Source organism: Cottoperca gobio, chromosome 18 (assembly GCF_900634415.1).
Source record: "Cottoperca gobio chromosome 18, fCotGob3.1, whole genome shotgun sequence".
NCBI classification, from domain to species: Eukaryota; Metazoa; Chordata; class Actinopteri; order Perciformes; family Bovichtidae; genus Cottoperca; species Cottoperca gobio.
In genome coordinates, this window is record NC_041372.1 from 3,650,008 (window position 1) to 3,675,425 (window position 25,418).

Genomic DNA, 25,418 nt, shown 5'->3' on the forward strand with positions numbered 1-25,418 from the left:
CCCTTTGTGAGAGCAAACGGCTTCTTGACCGCAGGGAGACTTCTTTTTTGAACTGAGGCCACACTGAAGGCCAACACATATGGATTGAAGCAGAATGTTTGGTTTGATAAAAACACGTTGTAAATTCTGTAAATGATCAAATCCATCTTCACTGCATGTTGACCTTTGACTTAACACGCTGACGTAACGCTACAAATATACTAATCATGTTAGTGTAGCCTAATGTTCATCTGCTCGCTGTGGAGAAACACCGGCTTTAAAATAATGTTATTGTTCTAAAAGAAGCTGAAACTGTTCAGCACAGCCCTACTTCTCTCTCTTAACTATGAATGTGGATCTTTATAAATCGCAAAAATGACAATAATACGACGGCTGAATCTCTAGTGAGTCATAATATTCTGGCGTCCTAATTTTAGATGATTGTATGAATGTACAGTTTAAGTGCCGGGTGCTCTTGGCAGTGACGAGGTACCAAATGTGGACGGGTCAGACTCCAACTACTGGAATAGTCCTCGACTCGTAACTGCCTCAGGTTGAGGAGCAGTTGAGCTTCATCTCTGCTCTTTGTAGTGTGTGTGTGTGTGTGTGTGTGTGTGTGTGTGTGTGTGTGTCTGTGTGTGTCTGTGTGTGTGTGTGTGTGTGTGTGTGTGTGTGTGTGTGTGTGTGTGTGTGTGTGTGTGTGTGTGTGTGTGTGTGTGGTGCGAGGATGCATAATATTGATGTGTGTGCGTGCGTGCGTGCGTATAAACATGTGTTGTGAAGGTGCTCAAACTGTTCCACCATTTTTAGATAGAGTTGAATGGAAACTGGCTACTTTAGGAAAACTTAAATCTGATTTGTGAAGCTGAGTGGAGCGTGTTTTAAAATGGATTAAAGTTACATTTGTTGGAGGAGGATGCATAATATTGATGTGTGTGTGTGTGTGTGAGAGGATGCATAATATTGATGTGTGTGTGTGAGAGAGGATGCATAATATTGATGTGTGTGTGTGTGTGTGTGTGTGTGAGAGGATGCATAATATTGATGTGTGTGTGTGTGAGAGGATGCATAATATTGATGTGTGTGTGTGTGTGTGTGTGTGTGTGTGAGAGGATGCATAATATTGATGTGTGTGTGTGTGTGTGTGCCTCCATCACACAGGCCTTTTGATTTGCAAATGATTTGCATTGAAAGCTGATGAGTGTCATCGGCTTAGAGAAATGGAAGTTGGTTTTGCTCTCAGCCGTTGTAATCGTGTTCTGTTGAAACGCAAATAATCTCTGGCTTCACTTCAGGCTGAAGAAGTGCTCGCCGTCCACGTGACATCACCAGCAGCTGACAGCAGGTCTCCGTAAGACGCTTGTCACAGCAGTTTCCCACCGTGAGTGAACACGGGTCATGAACCCAGGTTTCACGTGATCATTGAGGCTCATGTGAACGAGCAGCGAGACACCCCGGTGACAGTAGTCTCATCCTCCCCTCTATGTTGGGGTGCCCACTTTAAAAAGACTGAACCCACTGTCTCGTGATGTCGTGCTCTCTTCTTCTACTCCTGACCTTTTGTGTTTCTTTGTTTTCACCCTTTTCTTCCAATCCTATCCATCTTCCTCTCTCTCTGTGTTCCTCCTCCTCCCAATCCCAACATCCACCTCTCCTGGTAACTCCTTCTCCGTTAGCCGACTGTGGAGCCTAAACTCAAGGTATGTTCGGCTGGAAATGCACTGAAAACGTGCATTTCCTGGGGAAGTAAAAAGACTTCTTCAACGAATAGTTAAACGTTTAAGGAAATGCACTTGAGCAGCACGATTAACGTGAGCTTTGACACAGCTTGTTCCGTCTGAAGGTAACGCAGTTTAAAACACTATAAACATCATTTGTTTTCTCTAAAATGTGTTTTTTAATTGAGGGATGAAGTTATGAACTGCTTTCTTTGTACCTGTTTAACAAGCGTACCAATGTGTATCCCTCTGTTTAAGGCGAGCCTGATTATTGTGAGTATTCATGAGTACTTATAAATAAGTGATGATGTAACATCGGATCTGTTGCTTGTCTTTAAGTTCAGCGTCTCATTACATGGAGAAATTGATTTCTATCGATTTTGATTTCTGCTCGTTTTGAAATCATTCATTTGTGCTAAACGTGAAACTGAGCAGCTTTGTTAATGTGATCATTACGGCTTCACAATGTGTGTTTTTTATCGTATCACTCAAGTTTCTTAGAGTTATTCGAGAGTGTTGCACTTTAAAATATAAGTATCATTTAAAAACATGCATTTTGTTTAGGGATGCACGATATTGTGGTGGATTGCTGATGCTTACACATTCACTGGGCAACATAAGAAAGCTGCAGAACTGAGTACACTTTAATATTTTATTTATCACAAGTAATGTTGTTATTGCGATACTCAACAGTGTTATTGCATATTTTCCTTGTTTCCTGTAGCCTTGTTTGTGATTGTATTTGTTTAACCCACATGAAGACATTTAGAAATGTGTGTATGTGGTCAGCAGTTAGTTTATGTAAACTTACTGAATTCCCTCTGATCGCATGTCGGTGGGAAAGTTGTGGGCAGATCATTCTCTTAGTGATGACGAAGATGACGTGTGTACATGAGTCATCTTTCACTGTCATAAAAACAATCTGGATCATCATCGTTGTTTCCCAGGATGTCTGGACGTTATGTTTGACCGCTTACCGCTATAAGTACAGTGTGTGTGTGTACGTGTGCGGTCATGGTATCTTGCGTATGACCCTGTAATGATGCTAATGACATGTTGATGCAGGCTCCTGTTCATCATTATACTGCACATGAATGAGATTCTTATGCTGGTTGAACTCTGCGCTTTCCAGCATCAAAACAGCTGTTTTTGCACAGGCACATGCACAATATCCTGTCTGTCCTCCTGTCTGTCCTCCTGTCTGTCCTCCTGTCTGTCTGCACACCCATAAAGGCAAGGCACCATACAGGTACAGCCACTGCTGCCATGAACAGCTTATTGCATGTCCCTCTGTCCTCTTTGCTGTGAGACTGCAGTGAACAGAGCGGCCATGTTCTCTTTCACACCACAAGTTGCTTCTTTAAAAACCGCTTAATATAAACCACAGAGTCTGAGGATGCACGAGGCCCCTCAAGGAACCTGCTTCACGTAACAAGAAGGATTAACCTACCCCATCATCTTCTGGATTTGTTGATTCGTTGCTCGGGATATAAAATGTAATCTCTATCAACTAATCGATAAGTCGACTATTTGTTGCAGCTGTAATACCAGAAGACTGCATTTAATTTGAAATGTAAGTGTTTACAAGGTGACCGAGCGGAAACAAACACACTTTAAAAGTCTGACGCTTCAGAGGCAAAGTGCAGAAGATGTCTACGATATGAAAGGGTTTACATCATCATGGATTGGGTTTAAATAAGTGTTTGTTACATAACGTAATGTAACTTTGATTCTACTTGAGCTGCTTCAGTTACACACACTGCTGGGAGAAAGTTCAGTGTGTTCACTCTACACTGCGATGAGATAATCTGGTGCTGCCATGTTCCCACACACCAGCAATGACTTTGGACAAGTTGTAATAAACCGGTACACAGGCTTCTGCTTATAAGCGTGTGTGTGTGAGAGAGTGTGTGATTGTGATGTATATTATTGTTCGTCCCTCTATAACATCTCTGTTTGTTGTCTAGGAGCCCAACAGCGGGCCCCCCACCCTGGTGACTCTGAAAGTTGACCCAGATGGACTCTTCCTCTACTGGACTGGAGGGTCCAACCTGGTGAGACACACACACACACAACACACACACACACACACACACACACACACACACACACACACACACACACACACACACACACACACACACACACACACACACACACACACACACACACACACACACAGGTTGGTCTCAAAGTAGGCCAAATAGACTGACAAAGCATTCACAGAAACACAAATGGGCCACTCTGGAGCCGACCACAGCGGCTCTTTAATGCACCAACACGAGCTGATGTGGATAATACACTTGTTATTTGTTTGAACTTTTCCACATCGCTCCTTCCTCCTCCAGCTGTTTAGACAGTCTCTCAGTTGTTTCTTCTTCTTTTGTGTCTCGTATTGTGGTTTTATCCAGCCCATTAGTTCAGACAAAATGGCTTTCATCAATTTGTCCGGGCCTTGTTTGCCTCTTCCCCTTCGTTCCTCCGACTCCCTGATGTCTTTGCGCTCTTCATCCTTTTAGTCCTCCGTCTGTTTCACTCCATCAATGTGTACTTCCCAACAAGCCGCCTCCCCTGCATGTCTTTGGTGGCTGTGCTTCAGCCATTAGTTTAGTAATATTGGATTTTAGGCATTTGCTGACATGATTAGGCAGATTTAATGGGCAGTGAGTCAGCAGGATGTGGGCTTCAGGATTGTTTTTGTAGTGCAGAAGTATTAAAGTTGTTTTACTTAAATTCTCTTTTGTCTCTTTTCTGTTCCTCCTCTGTCTCCTCTCCACCTTTTAAGGGGAGACTCCAGGTGAAGGGTCACCATGAGCTGCTTGATTACTTACATTAAACCAGTCGCTCTTTCTATTACACGTTTTCGCAAATGTTATGTTTAAATATGCAAATGAGGCATTATGTAATGCTAAGTTTTGGTGAATTTAGGAGAAATCTACAGACTCAAATAGAAAAATAAAAAAAAAGAATTCTTACCTTCTGAACGAAAATAGCCCAAACTCTCAAAAATGGCCAGTGCATGAAAAACATTTATCTGTGTAAATACAGTACTTATAGTACATGTACATATAGTACATGTAGAGATACTGTATATGTGTGATGTTGTTCTGCTCAGTACATTTTGTGGCTCCTCAAATCAAAGGATATTTCAGGGCAGCTTAATTAACTCACCCATCTCAATATCTCTCTATGTTTTACTCCTACACACACACACACACACACACACACACACACACACACACACACACACACACACTGCCCCTCTTTTTATTTCTGGCTGTCTATTTATCCAAAAGGCATTTATGGAATGACCTGTTGATAGCCAATATTATCACTTGTGTGCGTGTGTGTGTAATCTGGGCCAGAGCACACGTCCTGCTGTCTGCCTGCACGTGTGTCTGCATGTGTCCATGCATTCTCATAACACACAGAGGCTTTAAATACTCATTTTATCCTGATGCCTGCTCATGCACGTGTGTCTGTGTGTGTGTGTGTGTGTGTGTTATTGCGATTATAGGCCATTTGTCGCCTGAGGTGCAGCTGTGACACTGTTTAGCAAAAAGTCCGTCATTAAAGCTTTACATGGTGCCACTGAAGCTCCACACAACGACTGCCAGCAGTTCATTAAAGACACAACCTGAAACAAAAGGTTGTTTTTATTAAATAGTTTTAATCTTTTGTGCTGTTTTATCTTTTATCATCATGCGTGTTCTCTCCACTTTGTCTCTGTGTTTTAATTTGATGTTGTTCTGCCTTACTGTTTGACTTTCTGTTGTTTTATTACCTTGTAACCTGCTTGTGTCTGTCAAAGCACTTAGTAAACTCTGTATTTAAAGGAGCTTTATAAATAAAGTCATTATTATTACTACACAGTACTCCATGTTAATTGCTGACATTATGAAAAGTGGCGACGTTTCTGAAACGAAGGGCAAGAAACACAGTGAGGCAGGTTTTATCCACACTTATTGGGAGGATAAAACAAAGAAAAATGACATTTTTACCCATAATTCCCAACCTAACAACCCATCACAATTGACAGATTGACTTCCTGTTTCAATTTGAACCACACTTGCATGCCGTGCTTTGTAGTATAAAGCCATGAAACAAGAGTTGGTTTCGATTTCGCATCAGAAACTTTAGTGAAACATCTCTTAAACTGTCAGATTGAATCTTAAAGTCCAAAGTCAACGTCCGGCTGCCTCCCTGGGAATGTGAGGATAAAGCCGTGCCTGTGCCAACTCATTTGACTTATGTGCTGCTGTGTTTGGCTTTTCTTTCATTACTTACTGAGTCACGCCAACATTAACATAATGAAAAGCACCGAGCTTTGTGGCCGCGACTCTTATTATTCTACTTCAGTAGCACACAATCTGTAATGTGCCTCAAGGCCTGCAGAGAAGTGTGGCTATTAAGCCCTGTAGGAACAGAGTCGGCCCGTTCTTTTTGTTTTACAACATTTTGACATCCAAAAAGTGTTTATTGTGAGTAAATACTGTGTACTAAGTTTCTACAAAGACGCAGGTTTGAATGTGGACGGTGCTCGTCCTCTAACCTCGTCCTCTGCAGGATTTAAACACCTGAATGTTTAGAGAAGATCTCAGAGTGAAGCTTTAAATCAGCTGTGGGCTCCCCTGGAGATTTCCAAGCGGAGCTGAAAAGAAAGAGGACACGGCAACACAGATATCTAGCTATTATTAATCCGTTAATACGCTTTTACACAGATGCATTCTGGATGGAACCCATTTCTCTGAATAGAGGTACCCAAAAATATTTGATCTCCAGTGCAGCTCTTCTTTCTACTTGTGATGTCGAGCGACAGATGTCCTGCTTTTATTTAAGGACTCTTCTCGTTCGGAGGTGAGAAAGATGTACCGCGTCTGTTTTGTGAAACTTGAGGGTGTTGGGTGAGGTGGGCAGTGAGGGGAAGTCCAAAAGACTATGACCCAGAAATGTCTTGAAGTTGAAAGGATAGAAACTTTCTTTATCAAGGTGAGAAGGACGCAGCTGTACTTCCTCTGCACTTACCTCCTGTGGTCATAACCCAATACTATTCTGAAATGTAAGGTATATATCGGGTAAATACTTTTAGGGGACTGTAAAAGTATGAGTATTGGATCCATGCGCACCCTGGAGCACCCCCTCCGGACTTCTCTTTAGCTCCATTCATCACTCGTCTCCCTTTCTTCGGACCTTTCTATTCCAGACTTGTCTCACAAACGTTCCTCTTTTTAAATCTGCTTTATCTCATTCCTCCTTTTGTATATCTGAATATGTGTCCTTTGACCTTTGTCTCCAGGTGTTCCTGCACATCCCATCTTCCATCTGTTTCATGTCACCTTCCCTTTGTTTAACATTTCCCTTTTTTTAAATACCTCTTTCTATATTTCTCTCTTTTTCCAATGCTTCCTTAGTCTCGCTCCTGACATCTTCTCTTTGGAGCATCCTTCTCATTTCTCCATCACCCCCCCCCCCCCCCCCCCCCCCCCCCCTCCCCCCTCCTTCATCCTCGTCTCTCCGTTATCTCCTCCTCTCCATCTTTGTGTAATGTTTGGAGGTTCGGCTTGCGAGACCTCTGACGTGTGTTTGTGTGTGTGTACTCGGAGCCCAGAATTTCCCATAATGCTTGAGTCAGTGGCGATAACAACCAACTGTCGCTGACACACACACACACACACACACACACACACACACACACACACACGCACACAGTGGCTTGGCAGTGAGACTAGCGAGACACACCCCACCGTGCACCAGTCTGCACTGTTTCTTTCCCTTTCACTCTCTAAACGTCCGTCTGTCTTTACTTTCCCAACTCTTTAAATCCGTCCACTCTTTCCCTTTGAGATAAATTGTTATTAACATGCTCAGGAACACATTTGTAGTTGAAAGAGTTGAGTTACGTCCCTCTTGTGATTTATATTAGTTATTATTCCTTGGGTGTTCCGCAGGCATAAATGGAGTTGGGTACAAATATTTAAAAGTAGTGACAGCAAGTGTCCGTAACGTAACGTGCAGGCCTCCCAGATGTTAGTGCAACACAGTGTTTGATGCCGCAGCGTGGGGAGATGTACTGTCACACTGCTCAGTTCTGCAGTCCACAGGCAGGTTAGTGGTCGCTTACATTAAACCGTTTCCAAACTTTAACAGTTCATGTGCAGCCGGAGTTCAGAAGAGACGATGTAATGTGATGAAGGAGTTGCAGCAGCAGTGTATGCATGTCGACATTTACATGCATACAAAACAGTATAAAGTTATTCCCTTTGTTTGGGACGTGTTGTAACCGCTTCGACGACCCCGAAGGATCCTTGGTATCCAGTTTGGAACCCCCCCAAAACATCCTCAGTGCTGGTTGGTGTGTCCAGTCTGCCTGAACGCAAAGTGCCTGCCAGCGCCTGAGGGTTGCACAAGATCCACATCTCAAATCCACACATCTGTTACAACATATGCCTGCACCCTGCTGCTAACTCTGCTGTGTGTGTCCTTTTTCTGTCCTCTAGCCAACTCTTCTCCTCCTTTTTTTCTTTTTTTTTTACATGTGCAAGCTTAATGCAACATTTTAAGTCTTTAGCAGATGACCAGATGGCTGTTAGAATAACAGGAAGGTTGAGGCAGATGGAGGAGAGGGGTTAGAAGGGTTGGGATGGATCTTAAACTGGAGCCGTCGATCACTTCACATCGACAGGTTGATTAAAGGGGCAGAATGAAAAGTTTGTTTATTGTTCCTTTGTGGAAACCGCAGCTAAAAGAAGCTTTAGAGAAACTCTTTCCCATCTTCAGAGGGTGAAACGTCTGGCTCTGTACTGCAGATTATAATTGGAGCTGAATGCTCTGAATGAAACGCATTTAAAAGATCATGTGATGCTTTTGCAAGGATCTGTTTTCTTGTCAATCAAATCTCCATCTCGACCTCGCTTCATCGGAGAGTACGTGTTGATTTTGCGTGTGGTTTTAAAAAGAACAACGCCGGTGTCCTCTGCACGGCTAACAGTGCTAACCAGGCCACATACCATTCACAGCAACTTGTTTCCCTGTTTAAGAACATTCCTGCAATCCTTTTCCACACCTCTGTTGCCAGCACAGATGATTTGTCAGCTAACTGTCGTTTCCAATAAACGAACAGGACGGCTTGATCGAGTGTTGAGCGCGGCCTGACCTGCAACAGCGCTTCCAGTTGAAATGCACCTAGCACTACGGCTAATCCTCCTCGCCGCTCTGTTTTGCTTTGGAGATCTTTCTTTATCACTTCAGCTGCTGGCTCTTGCCCTGTTGTTACACTGCTGGTCCACCTGCAATTAATCTTCCTCCCCCCTTTTACTTCCTCGTGTCTCCCTGTGTCGGGGGCAGCTGGTAGCCGTCAGAGAGAGGAGGCGAAGTTGTTCCTCTAATATAAACTGCGCTCCATCTTCTCTTTCTCTTTGTCTGCCACCTCATTATCTCAAATGGATCGCTTTCTCCGTCTCGCTGCTCCCCATCCCTCCATCTGCTCCCTTCCTCTTCCTCTTGCTCTTCATCTCATCGATGCGTTTTCTCACGTGGTCCTTTCGAGTTATTGCTCCTTAATTTCTTGTAACAACACTTCTAATCTCCCTCATTCTCCCGCTTGGCGTGGGAAAGTGGGCAGGAAGTCACTCAGACAGCGAGATGGGGGTTCTGGGGAATTTCTTTGCCCACCCTCCCCCCTTCCTCCCACTCCTCTTCCCCTTTTCCCCGAATTCCTCTCTCTCTCCTTCTGCCCTCCCTCCTCCTTTGAGGTGTACAGGTCATGTCAATAGCACCTGGGCCTTTAGACATTTTCCCCCGGGGATGTAATTGAGTTGCCACAGAAGTCCAATTTAGTCTTTAAACACACACACACACACACACACACACACACACACACACACACACACACACACACACACACACACACACACAGAGAATTTTGGTTTTAAACACACACTAGGGGTTTCTCAATCAAAACAAGAGACGGAGTTTGGTGAAGTAGCGTGGGATCATGGGAGTTGATGTCTTCGCTGTCATTGCAGTCAACTTCTCCCGCCTCAGATTCCTTAATTGTTTTATCGTTCAGGAGTTTTTTTTACCAGCAGCAGAATCCTCCCCAGAGCAGAGTTCCTCCTGCACGCTGTTCGGCTGCTTGCTCAGCTTGTTTATCTAAGCACTTAAGCTCCAGATGAACGATGGCTAAAATACTTGATCCGGTTAAAATGTATAAATACAAATGACCAACATCTAAAAAGTGTTTTGTAAAAATGTGGCTTGAAAATCAAGAAAGCGATTGAGCTTATTTCTCTAAATGCCAAACTATTCCTCTGATGGATTGAAGGTCAGCTGACCTGAATTGTTCTGTCCAACCGACCTGAACATGTTCAGTTTATAATGATGTAAAATAGAGAAATGCAGCAAATGTTGTTGTGGTGTGTGTGTGTGTGTGTGTACATGCCGGGCTTTTAATGTAGTCGTAGCCTCTGGAAACCGTTTGCGTTTGTTATAAATGAGCTGAGTTGTAAGTGGAGCAATTGTTGGCAGGTATAAGTAGAGAGCTAATAGAGATGATCTCCCTTGCTCAAGTTAAACTTTCACAAGGAATGAACTTGGCACACACGCACACGCACACGCACACACACACACACACACGTCTGTGAGCGGTTTGCAGGGGAAGTGAAGTGTGTCAGTCGATAATGTGACAACTTCCCTCTTTCTCCTCGTTTCTGGTTTCTTTACTTCGCTCGATCACATGCTTCGTCTTCTGTTGACATTATCGCGTTGTGCACATGGCAGAGCAGTCTTCACTTTCACTCTGACACACACACACATCACACTCACACTCACACAGACACTCACTTCTTCTCTGTATGGAGAACTGAGACGCTGCACAGTATCGAATCCATTGTCTAAGCAGATGCTTCCTCCACAGTGTTTGGGAGTGTTTGTGCACCACATGTGCTTCACTCATCTCTGTCACAAAACTTCCATGTCGTGTGTATGAGCAGCTTATTCATCTTAAAAAGAGAATTCTGTTTTATCCCCACTTGAATCTTATTTTTTTATAGTTTTAGGCATCGTGTCTGCTGGAAATAAAAATGTGTTATTACCTGAAATGTCTCTTTAAAACATCACCACAGTTCACAGACGGACTTTCTGCTCCAGCTTTCACCTACTTGCCATATTTGTCCTGCGCAACGAGGGATTATCACCAACATTAACGCTCTGCTTCTCTCTCCACCTCCGAATGCATAAAGATCTTCTGTCTGTAGCTTCACATTCAGATTGATATTGAACTTCTCATATAACTCTGCTGCCGTGTGTGTGTGTGTGTATGTTTTGTGAGAGATTTCTGATTACTGCAGCTGTTTTTGTTGCGTGTGAGTTATTGTGTGTTTTGGGTCCAGTTCTGCCTTTTATTTATTTGTGCTTTGAGACACGTGGTCCGACATGTGTGTTGTTTATGCGTGCCTTCATATTATTGATGTCCAACTTGCTTTCTTTTCCTTTTTTATAAATGATGATGTTTTTCTTCGTTTCTCTCTCATCTTTTATTGTTTATTTTTCCATCTTTTCAGCTCTTCTTCTTCTTCTTCTTCTTCTTCTTCTCCTTCTCCTTCTTCTTCTCCTTCTCCTTCTTCTTCTCCTTCTTCTTCTCCTTCTTCTTCTCCTTCTTCTTCTCCTTCTTCTTCTCCTTCTTCTCCTCCTCCTCCTTGCTTCTTCTTCTTCTTGCTTCTAATATTTCACTGATAAATGACTGCTAGCTAAGTGGTTCAAACGTTTCCTCCGTCTCCGGAGCACAGAAACATGAAGTGAGGATGAAAGACGAAGAACAGATAAAGAAGGAGGGATAGTGGAGGGGGGGGGGGGCAGAGGACATATTACAAGGCGACACAGACGGACTTATAGAGCTGTCCCATGTTTCACAGGGTATTAAGTGTCCTTCTCTTTCTCTAAACACCTTCCCAACTCTCCCATCGCGGCCGTAAAACAGTTTGAAGGTCTCTTTGTTCTACGTCTCCGATGTTTCTGTGTCCTTTACAGTCTCCTGTCGGGGCTGCTGCTCTCCGTACAGGGTGGAGATGTACGCGTGTCTGCGTTGAGGTGGATCGGTTTCCTATATGCCGTCATCATGTGCCATCTGATAGCAGCCATGATTGGTTATTTGAGGCCTATTTAGCTGTGGTGATCTTTCACACACACACACACAGGCACTGGAAGGGAGTGACGCTCTCTTGATTGTTTAGTTGCCCTTTAATGTTTTTGTAATCTTAAGAAAATGAATGGAGGGAGGAGGGGAGTGAAGGGTCAGGCAAAGAAATGAAGGAAGGAAAGTGAAGGAGTCTAATCAACGTAACATTTACCGTACTTGTGTTTCGGGTCTAAATATAGATTAACATAATAGCAATTGTTGGATCAAAACCACCTATGTACCCACATGAAGCACAAAGGATTACTTTATAGGATAGTGTGTCAGGAATTATTATTTTATTTACGGGACTTTATCATTGATCATGATGTTTTTCACTGAAAGGATGTGTCCTATCTGTGATCCATTACAAATATTATGTTTTGATGATTATCGGGATAATATTGTGAATCCTAATTATTTTGTCCAGTAAAATGAAATAGATGATTATCTGATGCACCACTAACTGTATCAGCTCCGCCCAGTGCTTCTCCGCTGAGATCGCTTCCTTAGAACCTAAAAAGGAGGATGAACCTAGACCAGGGGTGTCCAAACTACGGCCCGCGGCCCAACTGCGGCCCGTAGTCCATTTTTAATTGGCCCGTAGCAAATTCTAAAAGTCTAATGGAATATGGCCCAGATAGAAACTTGTGCTTGAATGTGTTGTACGTCTTAGTTCTAGCACAGAAACACAGTTTTGACTTGTCGGCTAACTTAAAACATCAAGTGTCAGATAAAGCTTGTGCTTTAGATGTTTACTGATTGCATGTGATGAGAGCACAGATGCGACAGACACCGCACAGCTGTTCATTTTATTTTTTGCGGGGAGTTGACGGTAACTTTTGCGTTACGGAAGAGCTGCTTGGTCTTACAAGTCTAATGGGCACAACATAATTCGAGCACGAGGACTTTAACACAGAGAATTTCAAGCTTTCCTGTCTGATGTCGATGCTGAATACGGGAACGCACTCCACCGTTCTGATGTGCGCTGGCTGAGTCGCGGCTCCATGCTGCAGCGGGTTTATTCCCTGAGATCAGAAATCGATCTGTTTTTGAAAGAGAAGGACCGACCTCTTCATGAGCTGAGTGACCCTCCATGTTTGGCAGACCTGGCATTTTTAGTTGATCTTACTGGTCATCTCAACACTGAACAAGAGCCGACTGCGCACATGAAAGCATTCTGTGTGAAGCTCTACTCTACGCAACGTCAATGTTGTGCACTACCCCACTCAAATATGTGAGCAAACATTTTGTGTTAACTCTGAACAAAAGCAGATTGAGAACCAAAATGAGCGACAGCATCTCTGTGATGTCCTTCGTATCTCAACCACCAAACGTACTCCTGACCTGCAGCATCCTTCAGTCCACAGCATCACTGCTCCCACTGAGTGCAACGCTGTTCCCATTATAGGAGAGTTAAAACATATATTACACAGTATTCATGTTAATAAGCTCAATTTTTCAAGAAAAATTCAGTCAATTAAAGTTGATAACATTTTCTAACTAATGTTAGTTGATGTGTTAACAAGCCCAATAACTTATTTGGTTAACAAGCTTGAGATATATCCATCCCCTTTTCCCCTCATTCCCAGCCCTTCGTATATTTTTCTGTATGTGGCCCTCAGTGAAAAAAGTTTGGACACCCCTGGTCTAGACTAAATAGACCACAATGCATTGCAGCAGCACATGTATTGTTTTGAATAACTTAAGTTCAACAAGTTCAAGTAGTAAATATTGTCTAGAAGCGGTAAAGAAGTGCATCCTGGAGGAAACCAGTAAGCGAGGCAGAAGTGCGTGAGGCAGGCGGAGGGAAAGTTCTTCGGCCGACCAAAAACAGTAAATTAAAGTAAATTATAGCACTTCATCACAATATGACTCCTGGAAAACTCTCAGCCAAACTCATTGGGAGCAATAATGAGCCTGCAGCCGAGTCTGAAGTGATAAATGGAGCTTGTGAGATGAATGGAGTCCTACAGCTGCCACGACTAGCTGAATATTACACTCAGATACACACAGATGCACACTGATACACACTGATACACACTGATACACACAGATACACACTGATACACACGCGTTAACTGAGCAGAAGGCCGGAATATGTTAGGAATGTGCTCTCGGAGATGAGCGACATTCACGTGGACGCACGCTGTGCGCTCAGATACACAGCTATGTGCCGAAACACACACATTTCACACACTTTCCTGATCCCACGCTGACACATTTGTACTTGTCTTGCGTGAAGAAGAAGATTGAAGACACACACACCTACACACTCTCACATACACTCTGTCTTGCTCAACAGGTCAGGATGTTGCACAAGTCAGGACCTGCATGTCGAGGATATGCCTGTCTGAATATTGCTGTGTGTGTGTTTTACATTACTAGCCTGTGAGAAAATGTGAACTTTTAAAGACGCGCACACACACACACACACACACACACACGACAGACAAAGTTGTAGTCTCATTACTGAAGTCTCCAAGGAGTCACCATGGCAATAGCGGAATGAAACCACGGCCTGTGGGAGAGGAAGCGTGTGTGTGGGTGTGTGTGTGTGTGTGTGTGTGTGTGTGTGTGTGTGTGTGTGTGTCGTCCTACAGACCCAGAAGTGGGTTGATTCCCCCAGGAAGTAAGTTATTCTCCACAGGCCAATCGGAGGACAAAGTTTGAGACAGAGTTTAATCCAGTTGGTCCAACACTCCCGACCTTTTAATACTCGCCGCCAATCCCAGAGGAGCCGACAGCCAGCGGGGCGATGACATCACAGAGTGAATCAATGACAGACGGAACGAGGACGGAGGAACATTAGAGTTAATACTGAGCCTGAGTCTTTGCTGTTTCTGGAAAGGGAACACGGGGAGAAGATGGATCAAATGGAGACGTTTGACAAACTGTCAGAGTTACAGGAGGAGAGACACAAACATTTCTTCATTAATGAAACATTAAGTGTAGATTGTGTCCTAACAATGCCTCAGCAAAGCCACACAGCAGTGAGGAAAAACATAAGTGAGACATAGATGCAGTAAGAAAGCTTGTGGAATGAGTGCAGGGCTAAACAAATATTTACAGTGCGCCCTCCTCTGTGTTTATGGCAGGGTTTATGACCACACTCTCCTCCTCTTGTCATCCCTCCAGCCTCTTGCTTCGTCTTTTCCAGACCGCGCTGTCCTTCGGGTCAAGGGTGCCACTGGCGCCTCGCTCGCTGTTATGTATTACACATATTTTCATATATTCTCAATGTGGGTTTTCCTGTTTTGCATGTGTGCATGCATACAGACGGTGTTTGTGTCGCAGTCGTCAGTCAGGCGTCAGTCTTCTACTCTCAATTTTTTTTCTTAATTCATGCACGTTGCAGGTTTTCAAGCGCTCATGAGCTGAAACCTGCCGGGAGCCTGATCTTTGTAGCTCGAACTGCAGGAAACGACTAGAAACTCAATCTCATACTAATAGATTCTGTACTAAATGTTGTAGCAAACCATCCGATGGTGTGATATTTACGTGGCGGACATTCTATAACAACAACATCACCGCTAGCGTGGCGAAGATATGAACAGTTTTTAAAAAGGGGATGAACCACTCTTCCTCTTTCCCTGATTCTCCACACTGATACTGAATGATCGTACACAACTACAAGCTGTTGATTCAGATTCCTCACAAATGTTCTGATAGTTTTTCCTACAAACAGAAAAACAAAGTGGAAAAATGAATAATACAGTTATTACTGATTAATGTTGAACCTCTCTGTCTTTTAGGAGGTGGAGACTCTGGACATCAACACCATCAGAGACACCAGAACAGGAAAATACTCCAAACAACCAAAGGTGTGTGTGTGTGTGGTGTGTGGTGTGTGTGTGTGTGTGTGTGTGTGTGTGTGTGTGTGTGTGTGTGTGTGTGTGAGTGAGTGAAAGAAGCTGTCACCTCCTGCTGTTGATAACTTTGTCCTCTGACTAGAAATGTGACGCTTAAGTGTGACTGTCACCCAAAGATTTGTGCGTGTCTCCACTCAACTGATGGTGCAAAGGTGCGGGTGAAGGTGAGCCTGCTGACGGATGAACTGTCAGACAGGAAGTGATATAAGCAGTGACTGTTGGCGAGGAAGTCGTTGTGTAAGAGCATAGAATCCGCCTGACAGAGACGCTAATGTAACGCTCTGTGTTGACACAGTGCAGGCTTGTGGGTCAATATACAATATTACGATCTGTAATCAAAGTAATGGACGATGACATTCAGATATAAGAGCATATTCTGCAATAACCTTAGACATTAAGGCAAACAGCAGACGGTGGATGTAGCGTGCGTGTTAGCTAAGCCCAGCTGTATTCTAACATTAGCTTATAGCTTTCATTTAGGGCTGCAACTAAAGCTCATTTCCATTAACGATTAATCTGCCGAGTCTTTTTCGGGTGGTCTAAACAATGCTGCAAAAATAATGAAAATGCAGTTTCACCAGGACAATTTCTTTGGTGGATTGAGGTTCCAGAGAAATCTGTTGACAGTGAGGTCACTGTATCATCTTGTGTCTTGTTCCAGTGCACTGATCCTCCAAGCTCTCGCTTGCTGCTTAATGGCAAAGTACATTTTGTGCACTGCTTTGGCACCATTTGTCTTGATAAACGGGGCAAGTGAATTAGTTTAATTGAAATGAAAGAGAGACACGATGGAGAGGGAGTGATGGAGAGACATTGAGTGTTGGGAGCGAGTAGATAAAGAGTCTAAAAAGGAGGAAAGAGTCGTTTGGCTAATTCGATCAGAGTGCTCCACCACATGCATCACATTTACTGATCTCAGGAGGCGGAGAGCTGCACGGGGAGCGGGAAGGATGGAGGATACACTCGAGTCAAACATGTGTTTGTGTGTCATGTTCACATCCAGTGTGTGTGTGTGTGTGTGTGTCAGGACCCGAAGCTGCGGGACGTGCTCGGCTTCGGTAAGGGTGACAGCGTGGAAAGGAAGCTGGTAACCGTCGTCCATGGCAACGACCTGGTCAACATCTCCTTCCTCAACTTCCAGGCCATGCAGGAAGATACAGCCAAGGTAGCCATGGAAACCACCACCGCCACCATCCCATAACCTACTCACATTACTTACCTGCTTTGCCTTTAAAGGACAAGTTCGCTCCAAAAATACAAAATAGATATTTCTCCTCTCACCTGAAGCTATTTATCAGTCTAGAGGGTGTTGATGTGAGTGTTGGAGATATCAGCTGTAGAGACGTCTTCCTGAGAAGGAAAGTAGTTCCTCCAGAGAAGAAAGACGTCTCTATGGCTGATATCTCCAACACAAGGCGTCTCACACCAAAACTGTAGATTAGATTGATTCAGAGCAGGTAAGAGGAGAAATATGCATATTTTGGGGTGAACTGTCCCTTTAAATATATCTTTCTTCCTGTTTCTTCATCCTTCCTCCACATCCTCCTCGTGTCGCCTTCTTTTCTAAGGCCATTAGCTCATTTATCACTTTACGATGTTGACAGAGAGGCTTGTGCGTGTTTAGGAGTTGTAAATAGGTGTATGTGTGTGTGTTGTATATAGAATATTGAAATTTCACTTAATTTTGATATCACACAAACAGTCAAACAACCCTGTTTTATCTGTGTGTGTGTGTGTGTGTGTGTGTGTGTGTGTGTGTGTGTGTGTGTGTGTGTGTGTGTGTGTGTGTGTGTGTGTGTGTGTGTGTGTGTGTGTGTGTGTGTGTGTGTGTGTGTGTGTGTGTGTGTGTGTGTGTGTGTTTTCAGATTTGGACAGATGAGCTGTTCACTTTGGCCACAAACATACTTTCCCAGAATGCATCGCGGCACTCCTTCCTCCACAAAGTGTAAGAAGTGACTGATCTTGACATTAGGAACTTGTAGGTTGGAGGCGATTTGTTTTAAAGCCTCGCTCTGTGTGTTTCAGGTACACTAAGTTAAAGCTGCAGGTGAATCAGGATGGGAAAATGCCCGTGAAGAAGTGAGAAACACGCATCAACCACTTTCTAAACACCAGTGTTCTCCACTTCTTCTTTCCTTTCCTCTTCTCTGTCTCTCTTCCACTTTCTCTGGTTTATCTCTCCTCACTGTTGATGTTTACGACATGATTTTAATGTCAGTGAATGATTTGTCTTTCTTTCAGTATTCTCAAGATGTTTTCCGATAAGAAGAGAGTGGAGACGGCTCTGGAGCAGTGCGGCCTCGTCAATAACCGGGTACTCACCTGTAGCCATCACTCAGCACAGGGCTACTCAACATGTGTGTGTGTGTGTGTGTGTGTGTGTGCGCAGTGTTTCGGTTCATACATGAGATGTGAATAGCTGCGACTCAGTCTCTCACCCTTGGAGGTTTTTGCAAAGCATTCTCTGCATGCCTTTGCTATGTAAGGAAGGAATGAAGAGGCTTGCAGGCCTGGAGGAGAGGAGCCTAGAAATATGACAAATTAATCAAGTGTCCACAAGAGTCACACGTCTTTAAGACTGTTGCACGGGTTAAACAAACAATACAGAACATGTTCATTTGCTAGCTGTTTCCCTCTGTTTCCAGGCTTTGTGCTAAGCTAAGCTAAATAAGTTTTAATGCAAGCTAAAGTTTTGGAGATGAAGGGGTGAAGCGCTGACTGGTGGATGTTGCAGCTGTCACTCGTATTAAGACTGAATAGAGAGTCTGTCATCTTTCAGCAGCAGGTCCCGCTCAACAGCAAACACTGTGTTGCCGTGTTAGTTTAACTTGCTCTGTTTGATTGATTGCAGTCTCTCCATATTTCCTAATCAGTTTGGCTTCCTAGAGGGAGCAGCTGTTTAGACTGAACCCTGGCTCCTTCCCTTCTGTCAAACCTGAGTCTGATATTGTCAGTGTGTGTGTCTGCAGTGGAAGGCACCGCAGGCGTGTGGTTCGTTAGGTAAAACAGGGTTTCCTGTGTTTTCACTCGGTGCAATCTTTCCTGAAAATCGGTTTGAAGTCACAAGACGTTTCTTTTTTTGAATACGGGGTCAGATTGTGCAAACTGCACTGTCGGCATTTCTCTTTTGTCTTGTGGTGCTCTGCCGCCTCCTGCTGGTGGAATAGGAGATCACACAAAGTGGGGAAAGACTGACGAGGATCTGATCCACGACTGAAGGTGTTTTAACTTCAGCCTGTAGAATCTCCACCACTTCATAGTCCCAGTATGTTGGAACAAACAAAGCAGGATTGTAATGTTCTGCACATTATCAGTGGAGACCAGAATCACATCGTGCATCGTGTGTGTGATATGTGTTGCATTTGATCCTGATCCTGACTGGTCCATGTTTTTCCTTCTCTTTCCCTCCACATCCGTCCACACAAACCTCTCTGTTCTCTCTCAGTCCGAGGGAATCAAGCCAGACGATTTCACGTGGGACGCCTTCCAGAAGTTTCTCGACAGCCTCTGTCTCCGGCCTGAGATACAAAGCATCTTTGAGGAAAGGTATGTGACACGGGATAACACTTCCACAAACACATGCTGTGATTTTCCATTATGTTTGTTCCCTTTTGCCAGAAAACAATTCCACCCCCCCCCCCCCAAATCCTTTCCTAGTGATGCTCTAGTTTCCTAGTAATGCTCACGAGCTGTATCTGTGACACACACACTCTTTTCACACATTTCCTCTTTGCTGCAGTGGCTCCAAGAGTAAGCCGTTCATCTCTTTGGACCAGCTGATCGACTTCATTAACCGCAGGCAGCGAGACTCGAGGCTGAACGAGGTGCTGTACCCCCCGCTGAAGAGAGAGCAGGTCCGACAGATCATGGAGAAATATGAGACCAACGTCAGCCAGCTGGAGAGAGGTGAGCAACTTATTGTTCTGATGCTTACATCGTAAAACGAGAGATGTCCAATCAGATGGTTGATGGAGTCGATTTAAAGCAAAACATTCTTCAGTCGCTCTCAAACAGAACTTCCTAAACCTGTTGTTGGTTCCATTGTGTAGCTGCAATAATTATATATAATAGATAAGGATTAGTTGATTCTATAGACTAAATGATTGTAGTTATTTGCAGCCCTAGTAAAATAATAATAATAAAACGTCAGGTTTAAAGGTTTGATTGATTTCCTGCTACTGCAGCAGCTTGTCCTCTTCTTAAATCCTCGGCCATGCACTGATTTCCATTTTCCTTCTCCGAAACATCCAGAATGTGGGAATCATTTGGGAATTTCATGAAACGATGTCCTTCACATGTGCTGCTGTGGATAAAGTGCAGATGCATGTGGAAGGAGCAGAGCCTCAGCCGCTCTGCAAGGACACAAGACACCATTTATGTCCGTATCGAGCCGCAGCTTACCCACAGCAACATCGTTTGCTACCGAGAGATACACAAAATGCAAACTGTGAGGGCGCCTTCGTCATGCGTTTCTTAAATTCATCACGTTCCTTCTCAAAAGATCCTGAAGGTTTCCCAAAGTAACCCTTGTGTTTACTCTCAACATGTCGCTCGCTCAAAAACACTTTAAACGTATAATATATTCATTTCAAATGTGACATTTTACCAATATCCCCACCAGCTCTTTGAGAAAGACTGCTCTAGGTAAACAATTCCCTTTCTCTCTCCCTCCCCCTTTCCCTCTCTCCCCCTCCACAGACCAGATCAGTTTGCAGGCTTTCAGTCGGTATCTGGAAGGAGAGGAAAACAGCATCGTACCTCCAGAGAGGTTGGACATCATCGACGATATGAACCAACCGCTGTCTCACTACTTCATCAACTCCTCACACAACACATACCTCACAGGTAAAGATGACGCACCTCAGATCTAACAAGAGGATTTGCTGACACCTGTTGACTTATTGCTCATATTCCAGATAAACAATATTTTGTTGCATTCCCACAAGCAATGCACCGTGAACCTACATGAGGTTTACTAAAGCTGCATTTGAATACCTAGCGTTATAGTTAAAACCATCTTTGCATCGCTTGGTGTGTCTGCCCGCAGTGGGTCAGCTGACCGGTCTGTCGTCGGTGGAGATGTACAGGCAGGTGCTGCTGACCGGCTGTCGCTGCATAGAGCTGGACTGCTGGAAGGGCCGGCCGCAAGACGAGGAGCCGTACATCACCCACGGCTTCACCATGACCACTGAGATCCCCTTTAAGGTGGAGGCCACTGCTTATTCATTCAATTCCTGACTCCCTCTTCACCTTCGGGTCATTTGTACGGTTTGCTCAGCAAATTCTTTGTGCAGCGGGTTCAGAAAAGCTGAATCTGGAGGCAGCGACCTCAGACCGTTAGAACAAACGGGACAATGAAGTCTCCACAGTACAGAGTACAATGACATTCAGTTTCTTTATTATTATTATTATTGCAGAACGTGGCAGCAGTGCCTTAACCTCTTTCTAGCACCTTTGTATATTTTTCTCATAAGCACTTTACAATCTGAGGAAATGTGTTCTGCTTATACGAAGTCATACTTTGCATGGAGCGGCTTTTAATGTTCTCATTCTTTCTGACTGTAGGAGGTGATTGAGGCGATAGCAGAAAGTGCTTTCAAGACCTCTGCGTACCCCCTCATCCTGTCCTTCGAGAACCACGTAGACTCGTAAGTCGTGTTGTGCGAGTGTTTGTCAGCACGTGGATTTAAAGCTGAGACCAGATGCAAAATTCAAGGAATTGAATTGTCTGAAAAATGATTTATCAGACGGAACATTCTTCCTTAACTTCCCATACAAGCGTGGGCAATGGCCCCCGATGATGGCCCCCGATGTGGCGGTTAAAGTAACCCAGAGCCCGTGTGTCTTGTTCTGTCAGGGCCAAGCAGCAGGCCAAGATGGCCGAGTACTGCAGGACCATCTTTGGAGACGCGCTGCTCATCGATCCACTGGAGAAATATCCGGTAAGACTGATCGCTCAATGTGTTTTAACTCATTCATTTATAATATTATTTTATGGCCTGTTTTAGACTTGGCGGTAATCGACTTGCAAAGCATCAAAAATGATCAAACTGCTTGTGATGCTCAGAGGGTTGTGTTGACGTGATGCACCTCTCTGTATTCACAACGATCAGTGCATGCACACACAGTTAAACCCCCGAGCAAGAGTCCTTGTACCAGATCAGACACGCATTGTGTAACAAAGGTATATCGGGGGTTTGCAGGAAACGTGCACGTGAATACAATGCATGTTTTACTAGTTAGGAACTTCATATGCACAATAATATGTGCATCATGTGCACAACACTCATATGTCTGAGTGTTCGTGTGTGTACAGCTGGACCCCGGTCAGGAGCTCCCCTCCCCACAGGAGATGCTGGGGAAGATTCTCATCAAAAACAAGAAGAAGCACCAACACCACCGACCCTCGAGTAGTGGCAGCATACGGCGCAGAGAGCTGGAGGAGCATTCGTCCCACAACAACGGTGAGCGCAGGCGACTACCTGCATCTCTTGCAGTTACATTTATTTAACTTGTGATGTTCCTCCATGCTCACAATGAGGTTAATCAACCTTTCACTGCACAAAGATGTTAACGCAATGACTTTGCTGTTCTGCGTAGACGGCCCTCTGACAGACGGCGAGGGAGGCCCGCTCCTGACTAACGGGGAGGAGAAGCTGGCTGAGCGGATGGTCAAAGACTCGGAGCCTCGCAAATCCCTCGGTGGGTTGTAGATGAAGGTACACATGGATTTTAAAGTCGGACGTAGGTTTTCCATGACGTGTCTTTTATTACATCGCGAAGGAGGCGAAGGAGAGAGCGAGGAGGACGAGGAGGACGATGCGGTGGCGGACCTGAAAAAGCCGAACTCTGACGAGGTAAGAGCCACCAGCTGGCTGACGTGTGGGTTTGACAGGCTGACGGGCTGATTGATGGATCAGTGCTCTCTGCCTCCCTCAGGGCACCGCCAGCAGTGAGGTGAACGCCACGGAGGAGATGTCGACTCTCGTCAACTACATCGAGCCCGTCAAATTCAAGAGCTTCGAGGTGGCAAACAGTAAGTGTGTGTGTGCGTGTGCGTGTGCGTGTGCGCGTGCATGTGTGTGTGTGTGTGTGGTTAATGATCAGTCTTGGATTATCAGTTTCTGTACCCGGGGTTCATTTCTCTTCTTCGTCTCTTTCTGTCCACCAGAGAGGAGGAAGTTCTTTGAAATGTCGTCATTGGTGGAAACAAAAGGCATGGACACCCTGAAGAGCTCCCCCATTGAGTTTGTCGAGTATCCCTGGAGAAAATCAAATGCCTCTTTTGTGTCCATCAGAAATGAAAGTAGTGAGCGAGGAAAAGTCTTCAAAGTCCAGACTTTACTTTAAAACAATATGTAATAAGTGATGTATGCCGCACACATATGCCACATATACGGTGTTTGGTTCTTAACAGCTCTCCTCCAGGTACAATAAGAACCAGCTGAGCCGAATCTACCCTAAAGGAACGAGGGTGGACAGCTCCAACTACATGCCTCAGCTTTTCTGGAACGTCGGCTGCCAGATGGTGGCGCTGAACTTCCAGACGCTCGGTGAGTCTGTCTGTCTGTCTGTCTGTCTGTCTGTCTGTCTGTCTGTCTGTCTGTCTGTCTGTCTGTCTGTCAATGCAGAAGTGTGATAAACTGTGTTGAAGCCGCATATGCTTTAGGGCGGGACTCATTTATGATTGACGGGTTGCTAACACGCCGTTGTCCAGCGTGGGTTTTCATCTGCCAACTTTTTTGGCCTTTTGTCGCAGCTCATGAACTGACATCCAGAGAAAAGTTTGTTCTCACTTTGACTCCAAACCCCATATGTTAAGATCCACTGAAATCAGGCATGATGGGAGATAAATACATTTCCCTTGTTGTTATCTTCACCACCATCTTGACTGCAGGGGAGAGGGAGACGCACCTGGTGGAGGTCTTTTGTAGTTCCAGCCTCAGATGGTCTAACTCAGAAAGTACAAAGTATCCATATAACCAAGAACCATGTCAAAGGTCTTTAAAACATAAAGGTTGTTCTGTAGCTGGCAGACACTGTGGTATAGATGATGATTTAAAGAGTTTCTTCAGCCTTATAAATAATTCCCAACTCAGGGAGGTCAAGTTAAAGCATCCCTTTAAATCCCTCTCTTCCCAACCCCCCCTCCTCCCTTCCTCCCCCCCCCCAGACCTCCCGATGCAGCTGAACATGGGTGTGTTCGAGTACAACGGCCACAGCGGCTACCTGCTGAAGCCTGAGTTCATGAGAAGGACGGACAAACACTTCGACCCTTTCACAGAAAACATAGTAGATGGGATCGTCGCCAATACTGTCAAAATTAGGGTACGGACGAAACGTGTCATCGTTTGGACATTAAAGTTGTTTGTGAGAGTTGTTCTAATGAACATGTATAACTTAACTTCCACCAGGTGATCTCAGGCCAGTTTCTGACTGATAAGAAGGTTGGCGTGTACGTGGAAGTGGACATATTTGGACTTCCCGCTGACACAAAGAGGAAGTACAGAACCAAAACATCCAATGGGAACTCGCTGGACCCCGTGTGGGACGATGAAATGTTTGTGTTTAATAAGGTGCAGATACCAGGATTCAGATGTATTTCAAAGCTTTCTCTCGCCCCTCGTTGTCTGTCCTTTGCTAACTCTTAAATGCGCTCTAAACTTCTCCCTTGGCATCGACCCCCTCCCCCCCCCCTCTCCAGGTCATCCTCCCTACACTGGCCTCTCTGAGGATAGCGGTGTTTGAAGAAAACGGAAAGTTTATTGGACACCGGATCCTCCCTGTTTTGGCGATTAGACCTGGTCAGTACACACAACACAAACACTCACTTTTAATGTGAAGCATTTAGAGAAGCCCTGAGAGGAAGGTGAACAATAAACCTCTGGTGATACATTTTCTTAAGTTTCATCTAAAATGTTTCTCTCCTGTATTTTTTTAGTCTTATTTAGAACGTGTGGTAGAGATGCACTTCTGCCCCTTGTGGCCGGAATGAGTATTACAACAGAAAACACACTCGTCTTTTTCTACCTGTTTCGAGGAGAAAACGTGGAGATTAGAAAAACAATCCTTGCAAATCTCTTTCTCACCTGTTTCACAAATGAACAAAATGTAACTTAATAATTTGTCTGGTTAAACCTTTTTCTTCTTAAGTCATAAACGGAAGAGGAATCACTTCTCACTTGCCTCTCAAATCAAATCAAATGTATTTATATAGCCCAATATCACAAATTACACATTTGTCTCAGTGCGCTTTACAGACTGTACACAGACACCCTCTGTCCTTAGACCCTCGCATCGCACAAGGAAAAACTTCCTGTGGAGAAGTCTGTTTGTAACCACACTGATGTGCTTTATGTCTGCGCTCATTCATTTACATGCTGCTGCACCTTCTACTGTCCAGAACTAATGCATAGTAGTGTCTTATCATTTTTTTTATCTCTATCTATACCCTTCCCTCTAGGCTACCACTACATCAACCTGAAGAATGAGCTGAACCAGCCGCTCCTCCTGCCCTCGCTGCTGGTTTACACCGAAGCGCAGGACTACATCCCGAATGAACACCAGGGTGAGAACACATTCACAACAACACACACATCCACGTCACTCTCTTTCAACTCTATTACAGCTTCTCCGCTCACTTGCTTGCTAACTACTTTTCAGGCAATCTCAAAGTAA

The 25,418-nt window shown here is 44.4% G+C and overlaps 1 protein-coding gene across 1 annotated transcript in view; it reads left to right on the forward strand.

Annotated features, from left to right (window-relative positions):
• The window catches only part of plcb3 (phospholipase C, beta 3 (phosphatidylinositol-specific)), a 45,311-nt gene that overhangs the window by 11,200 nt on the left and 8,693 nt on the right, over positions 1–25,418 (forward strand). The window contains 22 exon segments of the mRNA XM_029454678.1: positions 3,665–3,751; positions 15,624–15,692; positions 16,768–16,905; positions 17,606–17,685; positions 17,766–17,819; positions 17,982–18,054; positions 19,186–19,286; positions 19,480–19,646; positions 20,439–20,585; positions 20,788–20,945; positions 21,306–21,388; positions 21,598–21,682; positions 22,057–22,204; positions 22,341–22,442; positions 22,524–22,597; positions 22,680–22,776; positions 22,912–22,996; positions 23,169–23,293; positions 23,914–24,068; positions 24,155–24,316; positions 24,445–24,544; positions 25,204–25,308. Of these exon segments, the coding sequence (XP_029310538.1) occupies positions 3,665–3,751; positions 15,624–15,692; positions 16,768–16,905; positions 17,606–17,685; positions 17,766–17,819; positions 17,982–18,054; positions 19,186–19,286; positions 19,480–19,646; positions 20,439–20,585; positions 20,788–20,945; positions 21,306–21,388; positions 21,598–21,682; positions 22,057–22,204; positions 22,341–22,442; positions 22,524–22,597; positions 22,680–22,776; positions 22,912–22,996; positions 23,169–23,293; positions 23,914–24,068; positions 24,155–24,316; positions 24,445–24,544; positions 25,204–25,308 (2,395 nt within the window).